At 44.0% G+C, this 11,233-nt stretch overlaps 1 protein-coding gene across 1 annotated transcript in view; it reads right to left on the bottom strand.

Moving 5' to 3' along the window:
• Nucleotides 1-3,247: 3,247 nt before the first annotated feature.
• LOC102370656 (heparan sulfate glucosamine 3-O-sulfotransferase 3B1) overlaps nt 3,248-11,233 on the bottom strand; it is a 40,887-nt gene continuing 32,901 nt past the window's right edge. The window contains exon 2 of the mRNA XM_014522942.2: nt 3,248-4,888. Within this exon, the coding sequence (XP_014378428.2) occupies nt 4,270-4,888 (619 nt within the window). The 3' untranslated portion in view covers nt 3,248-4,269. The remainder of the gene's footprint in view (nt 4,889-11,233) is intronic.

The raw sequence follows: 11,233 nt of genomic DNA, 5'->3' as shown, positions 1-11,233 counted from the left end.
ACTTCTGAATACAAGGCTGAATGAAACTCAGCCATAAATTAATGTTACAATATGAAAAAAAAATTCTAACCACACCTCTGAGTTTAATTTTTTCTTAAGAAAACAAAAAAGATAATATTGACTCCAGTATTAACAATCCAGATGGATATTGTAAAGGAATTCATCTTGGTTGCCATGTTGGTTGGCCTTTCGTATTATGGTAATTGGTCTCATAGGGCTCCTATACACGGGTAGGGAGGTTGCTCCAATGCACTGTAATTACAGTGTCAGAGCAGACTCGATTAATTGAGTCTGCTGCAGCGTGGCAATTGCCATGCTCCAGCATCACACGTATCAGCGTCCCCGCACTGAAAAATGGTGGTAGGGTGCCTTAAACTAAAGCTTGTTCAATGAGCTTTAGTTCAAATGCCCGGCCACCATTTTTCAGCGTGGAGATTCTGATGCATGACTCTCTGGGTGCTTTTAATTAGCGCGGCTCTTGGAGCTATACTAATTAAAGTGCCTCCCCTTCCTCCCGCTGCTAGGAACTCATCTATAGAAGCCCATATAGACTGTGTTACAAAAGATGTTCAGCTGTGATTAGCAATTTGCTTAAAAGTATTTAAAAGAATATTAACTTTACGTACTTCTATAATCCAACCTGGTTATCTCATGTAGCTATTCAGAAGCAAGGCTCAACCTAAAAAAGAAGAAACGGACCCTAAGTCAACATTGTGACAAGTTCCATACAGTTGAGGAAGGTATTAGGAGATGCTTATAGTTACCAAGGATCTTCAACTCTTAAAGAAACCAGTTAGAAATAAAATAAAGACATGGCAGAACTTTGCCAAGTATTGGAGGGGGAGGAGGGAAGAAGATATCAAATGCTTGGGCAATGCCATCACATCACCATGAAGTGACACGGTTTTCATGAAAGCTGAATAAGCAGCTGGAGAGCTTGATTGGTTGCCTTGGAGAACAAGAAACAAAAGACTTAATTCCACACACTGCATAAACTGTCTAGTAGGAAGACACAAGTGTCTGTAATAACTAGTTTCTTCTGGTACAGTACTACTTTTCCAAAGTAAACACTTTCTCAATTATTCAACAATTTCAGGCTAGTAGGCCTTTATGGTAAACTGGACATGCTAGTGTATTTAGTACTTAGTATTAGAGATAGGACCTAACACCCCTTCTCTACAGAGTCCAAGCCAAAAAAATAGAACCCCAACCAAACGTGTCTAAATCCAAAATGCCCCTCAGATTTGTCAAAAGTTTGCATCTGAATGTTATGCCTTGCTTTGCACTGTATATATTACCTGCAACAAACTGGACACCACATAAAGACTTCCTTTATACGACTTCTAAAATTGACTGACTTGATCCAAGGTGGTGCAATTGTATAGTTGGAACTGCCCATGGCAAACCAGGACCAGCCATGAAACAATCCCATTTCCACCTGTCAAAATGTCACTGTCCATTTGGAGTAGGAAAGGTTTAAAAGGCAAATACAAAATTTGTTCACACAATGGCAGACATTAGATTGTGCTAAGCATCTGTATCTCCCTCTGGACCAGGGGATTTTTGCCTCTGGAAAGGGCAAACTTGTATACTTCTCTCTCGTCCCTCACTGATCTTGATGTGGTCTTCTCCACCCCAGTGACATTGCTAAACGTTGTTACTTCCCATGTCCCGACACCACTCGTGAGTGAAACTAACCCAAGGGTTTATCGGGGCTCTAAACTGAGCAGACCTTAGGTCTGGAATAGGAATATAACTGAATCTGCTCTTAAGGACAACACTTTACTGCTTCTCTTGCTTACAGACCCAGAGGGCCAGATTGTTGATCTCAGTTCCATTTGTGTAAACCTGCTCAGAATTAGGCCCAGAGAGAGCAGAGGCCTGTTAACTGAATTGTGCTGAAGGAAAATTGTGCCTGCTTTTTCATCATTAAACAGCTGTAGAGACAGCTGTATAGGACAGGCAAAAGCAAAGAGACTGTTAAAGTAAAAGCCATATCTGGGGAATGCCACAGAACACACACCGCCACAGCTGGGCATTGTTTAGTAACACAGGATTACAACTGTACTTGCTGTGGATGGGGGAGGAACAGGGGTGGAAATTAGACTAAGTTATATGGATAACACACATGAAACTAGTGTATCAACACAAAGAAAGTCGTGTATTGTTTGCCCATTAGTTCACTTGCTATTATTGCAGTATTATCCACACAGGATTTTTACAGTTTTATTACACTGCACATATTATGCAAGTACTCATGCAGGAACATCAGCATGTTTATTTAGCAAATACCATGGTACTCCTACTACATACATTTGAAACATTCCTGCATAATGCTCGATTTATACAACTTACTGAATGAAACCTATGCTCCGTGTTAGAAACTATAGAAATATATATATGTGTGCATTTACCCTGTAGCTGCACAGTAATGATGGCACAGCTTTGCTTTTATTCTTTTCTGCAATTGCAAGACTTTTCTGCAATCACTACGTGACTGAAAGGTCCATTAAAGACAAGTGGGCTTCAGCTCAGCAAAGACACTGAAAATGTAGGAAGATTATCCAGAACACCTGAGTCTGCAAAACTTGGCCAGAACTCTCCTTAGAAAAGGATTCCCTCTCACTAGCTACTTCTGCATGGGCTGGAAATTCTGCAAAAGCAGCTGTTCTAGTGCATTTCAACATTTTTGTTTCCATTCCTGACTGGCACCAGAAACTGGGAGAGTAGAAACCTGGATCTGGAAAGCTCATGTCCTCAGAAGGCATTCAGCAAAAAGAGCAAAAACTGGGTTCTTATTTTATCCTCACTATCCAGCAGAACAGAGCAGTTACTTCTCTGAGTAAGAACAGCGCTATCATCAGTTCACTGGTGTTTGATTCTGGGTCTCTTAACCCCAAATTCCTGGAAAAGTAACTGCCATGAACGAGTCCAGCAGCAATGGTAGGCAGCAAGTAGTGTATACATTTCCCTGCATGGTTCTATGGATTCCTCTGAACCTTGCCTGGGATCACCTTCTCCTACTTTAGCAGCAGTCCCTTGAGAATGGGCCTTTGGCTAAGAGGTTACACCGAAGAGTGATGTAGACAAATCAACATCCAACAGGGACAAAACTGAGGGCCCACTCTAATTCCACTGGTGACCCACTCAGATCTCCAATTACAGTAAGTGGCAGCAGGGCCTTACTTTATCTCTTTGCCACTAATGAGCACTGAGACTGATCCCACCCTCCCTCCCTCCCGTCCCCCTGAAATGGCTCCTGTAGTTCTATTGATTTCTTTGGTGCATCTAAGCAGATTGCTCTGCTTGCATACTAGACTAGTGCTTTTTAGAATGGGTTCTCCACTATATGTGCATATGCACATGAGTGGGAGATTCATTTATTCTTGAGTAGTTCAGATCAGCAATAAGCATGTCATCTCTTTACCAAGGACAAGATTAAGTTTAGGAAAGAAATGCATAGAGTTTCCAGAAACGTGTTCTAGATGGGCACATGGCGTATGGTGCATGAGGGAGTAATCCTCCCCATTAAAATAAAACTGAAAGACTGATGAACCTGCTCTCCTCTTGGACAGAGGCTGCTCCTTTCCATAAGTGAAGCTTTTGCACCAAGCAAAGCCTATGGAGAACACTAAAACAAAAAAATGAAAAAAAAGCAGCAGACTCTCAGCACTAGCAGCTATACAGCTTGGGACAAGAAATATTGAATAATGATGGGTTTTGCACATCACACCTCTCCTGTAAAGTAGCTGCAATGTTAGGTACAACTCTGTTCCAAAGTAGTGTAACCTCTCCCTAACCCAGGATTATTCTGATGGCCCAAAGGAACATGGCTAACCAAAAAGAGATCTAATGCAGAAGAGTGTGTGTGGTAGGGGTGGGGAAACAGAACACTAGTGGAACAGACTTAGGAGTTGTAAGATGAGAGCATTTATAAAGGCCTAATACCCGTAACAAAAATAAAGTTGTGCTTTTTCCCGCCCCCCTCCTCCCATCCCCTTATTTAAATACTAAATTTTATTTAGGAAAAATGGAAGCACCAATTACAGCCAAATAAAAAGACATTAGAATAAAATACCGTGGAATGTTAAACAGGTTATGGGCTAACATTCTAGCCAGTGTGGTTAGGCAGCTTAGTGAATTAATTGCTTAAGAATTAAAAATAAATTATTATAAAATAGATTTCTGTACATTTTACATACATATATCTCTTTATATAAGCAAACCGTGCCACACGGGTAATTACAGAGGTGAGCGACTGCATCAGCCTCAGTCCCAGCCGAAGTCGTGCCCAGTCATCTGGTAGAACTTCATGTTGAAAGGCCGGTAGAAGTCCCGCAGTCTCTGCACCACCTCCTGGTCTATCTCGGGGTGGGGCCTGCCTTTCGTCTTCCCCAGGCAGTGGGGTTTGCTGCTGCCTTCAGCCTTTTTCAGGCACGGAAAACCCTTGGTTTTGTTGAAGTAGAAGTGTTTGTCTGTGATGATCCTCTTGAGGCCCAGGAAGTCCTGGACCCTGCCCAGCTCCCCAGCAGGGTCGCTGATCAGCCGCTCCCCGCTGACAAAGAGGATCTGCCCGATGGGGAAGTACAGGAGCCAGTTCTCCAGGTGCTTGGCATAGATGCCAATCTGGATGGCGCTCCACGAGGTGTCGATCAGTCCCGTAGTCCTGTTTTTGAAGGTCAGGCTCTCGAAGGTGGGGATGTCAGGCTTCTTAGAAAGAGTCTGTGTGTAATCAGATATGGCTCTGGTTACAGGGTCCCTTACGACTACGATGAGCTTGGTGCCCTTTGACATGGCGGAGATACGAGCGGGTGCCTCCTTGGTGACGAAGTAGCTGGGGGTTTTCTCCATGGTGATCTGCCCGTCCAGGGTCCTGGGCATCAAGTCTCTGCCAAACAAACACATGTTGATTAGGAAGGGCAGATAACTGGTTCCCTTGCAGCGTAAACCTTTATATAACACCTGCTACTAGCACACTGTCATTTTGACTTGCTTACAGGGCCTGATATTAGATTCCCAATGCCCACACCACAGTAGTGATTTATACTTTATTTGGTTCCTTCTATGCATATAATGTTAGTCTGCCTCCATAAGCTGTGAAATAGCTGAGGTCTCGAAACTATATCAGCTCAACAACATATGTTGGAAAAAATATCTGCTAAAGCTGTGGTGCAGAGAAGAGGCATTCAGCCTAAAATGCTTATATAGTTATGAGGATTTTTGGTTGTAGCCATGTTGGTCTAAGGACATAGGCAGGAACCTTGCCTGCCTACATAGTTATCAGGTACAAAAAGGTAAATCTAATTTTCCTTCCTGTCCTCACCCTGTCCCCCTTCCCCCAACTTTCTTCCTTCTTTCAGTGGGAGACTACACTCCGCAAGTAAAATGCTAGAAGTGTGCAACAAATGTTGTGCATGTGCACACCCCCCACCCTGATTTGCCAGCACCAGCCCCACTATATTTATTTACTGAATTATGAGCTAATTTAAGATTACTCTGGCACCTCTTATTTCCTTTCCTCCAGCTCCCATGATAATTACCTAAATAACCTGTAGAAAATTCAGTTGATGCCCTCTCCACTGCACCTCTGGGACACTAAGTCAGTGTTTGATATTGTTCACTTCTGTATCACAATATGTTGCATCAAGAACTCAATGCTATTACTGAAAAACAGGCCTATTCAAAATACATCACAGCATTCCTCGCATGCCTTCCACTGTATTGCATCTATTCAACTGAAGCGTTGATGCATCATAGCTAGAACATGGCCTTTCAGATCCACCTGCCACTTCCACTATAGACAACATTTACCATCCAGAAAACCCACTCCCCTTAAAACAAGGTATGAAATGGCCAACATCAAGACAACAGAGAGGGCTGGCGGCCTTTGTACCTTGCATGAGCATGGTAAAGGCCTTCATGCCAGCTTTGCATAGGCTGGTATAAAGGGCAGGCATGTAGCAGGTCACTGGAAGTGTCACAAAATCCATATTTAAGTGAATACAGTGGCACTCATAACCAGGCCACTTGTGGAAGCAGACTTCTCTCTGAAAGACCTATACTTCTCCCACAGCAAAGGCCAAACTTCAAAAGCTTCAGGGCAAACACAGCACATTTTACCAATGAAGTGGCTACCCCAGATACTGCCAGATAAAGGTGAGGGAGTTTCCAGTTAGAAACCAGTTTACTCCAAGGCCAAAAGAAGTCTTGGAGAAACAGCAGTACTTTTCTGGATCGGCTGTTCTGCGGTTTGGTGAATCACACAAGGTGAACAAAGAAGGGCGCAAATCAACAACAGTACTGAGAGCCGCTGTTAAATGTAACTAGAGCAGCTGCAGCTTTCGACAGACTACTCATTAACCAGCATCTCCCTTTCTAAGATTAATCCAAGCCCTGCAACCTGCACTGGCTGCCTGTCGCTGTCCAGACTGGGTTTTAACATGTTCGTTTCATCTCAGAAGATTAAAGCAGGGATGCTCAGGTGCTCAACCCCCAGCCCACATCACCTGGCCCTTGGAGGCCCCCACGGGTCTGGATATGTGGGCCCACCCACTAAGTTTCTGGACCCATAGGGAACCCCAAGCCCTGCACATTGGGTCTGGTGCCCAATCCCTGTGTGCAGGGCTGGGTGTGGGGTGGAGCCAGGCCCCGATCCTGACATGAGGGGGACTGGCATTGGGCCCCCAGGAACCTATCCCAATGTGCTGGCATGGGAGGGGGGTGATGCTAGGCCCCAGGAGGCCAATTCTGGCATGTTGGGGTGGGAGGGAGCAATGCCAGTCCCTGGGGACCAAATCACAGAGCACAGGGCAAGGAAGGGGTGGTGCTGGGCTCCAGAGCCCAGTCCTAACACACAGTGCCAAGTTTTGCCCACAGACCTGCCTGCCCCACTCATCTGGATTGTCATATCAAAAGATTGAGCACCACTGGACCAACAGCATAGGATCCACCTGTTCTTTCCCTGAACGTGCTCCCGTTGCTGCGTTTAGGAGAGATGCTCAAGTTGAAGCAAATTGGTAGCAAGGGTGTGGAAAATCTAGCTAGTCTGCCCAGGTTCTAGATCTCGAGCTCACTTCCTCCCCAGGGCCTGCTCCAGTCCTTCGAGAAGATGGGAAACTAGTGATGGTTAAATAATGATGGTGCATGGGACTCTGAAACTATGTGCAGTGGGGAAGTAGGTAGAAGCCAATTTCCATTTTATTTATGGCAGTCCGAACTGGAAGTGAGTGCTCTGCCTATTGTAGTTTTAAAATAAAGTGTCAAGAACATTGACTGAGGACTCGATTCTACTTTGGAGAACTCCAAAACAAATAACTATTAGGAAGGACACATAGCTGGTAAAATTATTTAATCTGCATCTCTTCAGGATGCTAGTAGCGAGGTGTTCACTGTAGACTATAATAGTTATTTCTCCCAACAGGTCTACTGGATTCCCAGTTTAAAAAAAAAAAAAAAAAATAGTATTGTCCAAAATATACTGAAACCATTACCAGCACACTCACAAAATAGCCAGAACTCGCATTTGCATACTGTCACTGAGTCCTTAACTCCACTTTGTTTCAGCAAGATATGTGGGCGCTCAGTTCTTTGCAGGATTAGTCTCAATGCCTTCCACCCAGCAGTCCCCTGTTGAGGGAAGGAGTCTCAAAAGCAAAGTCATCTGAGCTCCCCCTACTGGGCCTTCACTGGCTTTCTGCAAAAAGATGCTCTTTCTAGAGCTATGAACTTTCCTGCAGAAATGCTGGCACAATAACAAAGACAACAGTAAAATAGACTTGCATTGCTAATTTCTCTGCATTTCAAGATCAGAAGTCTTTTCCAGTGGTGATGAATAGAGCCAGCAAAGAGAGAAATGTGATATTCCAGCCTCTATAATAGCCATTATAAGCAAAAAGACCAGCAAGAATAAATGAAGGCTTCTCAAGAGGTGCATTACCAGGGCCTAAATCCAAAGCAAAAAAAGATTTTCTTAGAATACCAAGGCACTGTTTTGTAATAGTTGTCTTAACCCCAGAGTCCCACCACTAGGAATCACAGCAAGTATATTAGTTTATCTTACTTTAAAGCTGTCTTATGGCTTGTACATGGCTCAAGTGTGTTTGGATATCATGGCCTGTTGAGACTAGAGATTAGATATTGCTGTCACAACAGCCTCCTGCTTCAGAAAAGTCAGGATCCATGCCCAATTTCATTTTTGCCCCTTCTCTAACTGAAAGCTGCACCATGGTTTTCAATATTTTCCCAGAAAGATTAGTTGGTTTGCTGACAACTGGATACTGGAAACAAAGTTACAGGCCTGAGATGTTCATAGATGGAGAAATTGTTGATACCTATCTTAAATAATAATGGCTTGTAAGCAAACTGCTGGACTTACAAGTGAACCAAAGGGCAAATGGGTGTGAGCATGGCACAGAGTCCAATTTCTCAATGCACTGACATTTGTCCTAAAAACCTTCAATGCAAGTTATTTCACGTTTTAGACAGTTGCATGGCTCTAAGGCCAGGGACAGAAGTTACATATAAACTGGTATAAGTGATGGGAAACCAGTTGAAATCTGTAACACACCAGAAGTTTAGCGCACGTAAACTGCTTTCAAAATGGTCGAAACTGGTTTAAGATAAACCTGGGTGGATGTAGTATCAGACTTAACTGATTTAGGTTAAATTGGTTTGACTGTGTCCCAGACCCCCTCCGGATTCAAGTTAACTTGCAATCCCCCAGCATCCCAGGATGCTTTGCACCTCCCCTGCAACCCTCCCCCCTGCACTTACAAGGTGAGTGAACTAGCCTTGGCCCAAGCTGTCTGCTCCAGCTGAGCAGGGAGGCATGCTTGAGCACCCCAGGATTCTGGCCTGGGCCACTGCAGGTACATGGCTGCATTTCCAGAATCACAAGTGAATGTCTGTTCACTTGCTTATCAGTTCAATATATGCAACTTAAACTAACCTGCAAAAATTGAATCAATTCAGCCTTGAGTTTTTTGACTGTCTGTACATAGCCTAAAAGGATCTGCTTCCAGAGCTGCAGAGATGGCAAGAGCAAACCAAAAGTAGGAGACACGTTTGTGACAAGAAAGCAGGACACAGGTTGGAAAGCTGTCAACTGCAGCACTGCCAGAGACACACAGATGATATCAGACTAGATCCCATCAGAGCTAAAGGATGTATTGATTTTGTCCCACTACTATTGATCCAACGTCCCATTCAGGTTGAAGTGGCCAATGCTCTGTTTTAACTACTCCCCAACTCGTGTACACAGTTATATGCCCACAAAGGTTAAAAGGGTCCAGGCCGCAATGCTTCAGCTTGATCCACCATTCTGTAGGGGTTATGTTCACATTAGAGATTTGGGTATCTTCAGTCTTCAGTTTTGTGCAACCTGCAACTCTAGGGCTCTGGACAAGTTGCCAATACAGGGGGAGACTGAAGCAGAAAGGAAAGTTAGGCCAAGGGAACCAAGTGCCTAATTCCTTTTGCTACCCTTGAAATCCTCATCTTGGTTTGGAGACTAGATTCATAAGTTTCAGAGGAAGCTTTCAGAAGCCACCGTTACCTGGCCATCCCTTGGAAAGAAGGATTCTGCACTGAATGCAACAGGTGAGACTGTAAAGGGAAGTTTGGCTAGGTCCACTGACTCCCACTGAAGTACAATAATTTACACTGGACTGCTTATGACTAGGGGTGAACAAATTGCAATTGTACTTCTGAAGAATGGAGAAAGATGAAGGAGAAAGAGGCAAGAGACCTGGAAGAGATGGCATATGATGTTTCATGATACAAGCACAAAAACAGCTGAAGATTTGCAACTCCACGAATGAGGACAGGGAAGGGAAAGGGGAGGGTTTGGTGTTGCGTTGGGGTGTGATATGGGGTAGGGGCGAGTTGGGAGGAAACAGAAGGGGGTGCAGTGAACTGAGTGGTTAACTGTTAGTGAAGTGCTTTGTGAAATGTTTGGTCATGGTGTTGACATGTACAACCAAACAACCGTATACAAGACTTTTTTAAAAAGCCAATCCCCACCCCCCCCAAACACAATAGTTTACATTAGCTGTAGATCTGCTCCGTCTAGCTCCTGTGGAATAGCTTCTCAACAATGCAATAGGGTTGCTTCAGAAGAGCAGAGCTAAGAATTTTCTGCAAGTGGAGAAGAGCTCCTAACTCTGAGCTATTAACATGTCAAGGGAAACAGAGGAAAAGCTTTTCCTTTAATGAATTTTACTTCAAAGCTTGCACCCATCGTGGGTGAAATGATAGGCTTAGCTTAAAGATGGATTGGCCTACTTTACCTATTAACCACTTAGACTAATGTAATAAAGGCTCTCTTTATTCAAACAGTTCTAATCCCCAAGCTCTTTGCAGTCCCAAAATCTTTATTAAGAAGGCAAGCTAAAATAAATGTTAAAATGCTGCAGTTTTGGAAGCAGGGGATTTTTAGGGAGGGGTTGGTTTGTTTTTTTGGTTTTTTTTTTAAACATAAAACTTCTCTAATGTGAAAAAGGGACTCGGAGAGATAAATTTACAAGAAGTCAGAATGACAGGTGGCCACATGGTAATCCGATCCCTGAAGCCTAATGCCCTTTGTGGCAGCTTTTTGTCTGCACAGAGGGACTCTGAGCTAATCTGTTGACACTTCTCAATAAAGAATATTGAGAGGGCCGGGGGGGGGGACACACACGAGTTGGGGTTTACAAACTGTTGATTTGTTATTCATTTGTAACAAGTGTGCAGGTACAGCAGACCTATGTTTGCACGGCAGACAAAAGCCTCCTAAGACTTGCAAGGCAACCTTGACTGAGCTGCAGTGATGGAGCAGGATTATGTTAGACCTGGTGAAGGGATTGCCATGGGCTTATTGCAATGGTTCACAAAGTTTTTAGAATTAAGGCACCCCTGGAAAGACTCAAGGCACCCCCAGAATGTGCCAGCTCTTAGCTGTCATTTGGGTTGTTGACTGCAGAAAGATAAGAGCAATTCTTCTGTTGCAAAGAACTCGGGAAGATCACAATAGATCAGCATGTTTTTGACGTTATGGATTCCTACTTGAAATCTTTGGGTGCCTATACATGAGCCAGGAGGCTGTTCCAGCACGCTGTAATCCAGCGTGTCAGAGCAGCTCCAGCAGCCTCCCGCGATCATCAGGTCCAGCCACCCTGCTCTAGGGCAGGAAAGACTGCCGAGATCAGATGACCCCAGCAAAATGTGCATCCAGTTGTCTTTTGAAGATCACCAGGGA

Source organism: Alligator sinensis, unplaced genomic scaffold (genome assembly GCF_000455745.1).
Source record: "Alligator sinensis unplaced genomic scaffold, ASM45574v1 scaffold584_1, whole genome shotgun sequence".
Taxonomy (NCBI): Eukaryota; Metazoa; Chordata; order Crocodylia; family Alligatoridae; genus Alligator; species Alligator sinensis.
Note: the sequence above shows the minus strand (reverse complement) of the source record. Positions and strands in the feature narration are given on the sequence as shown.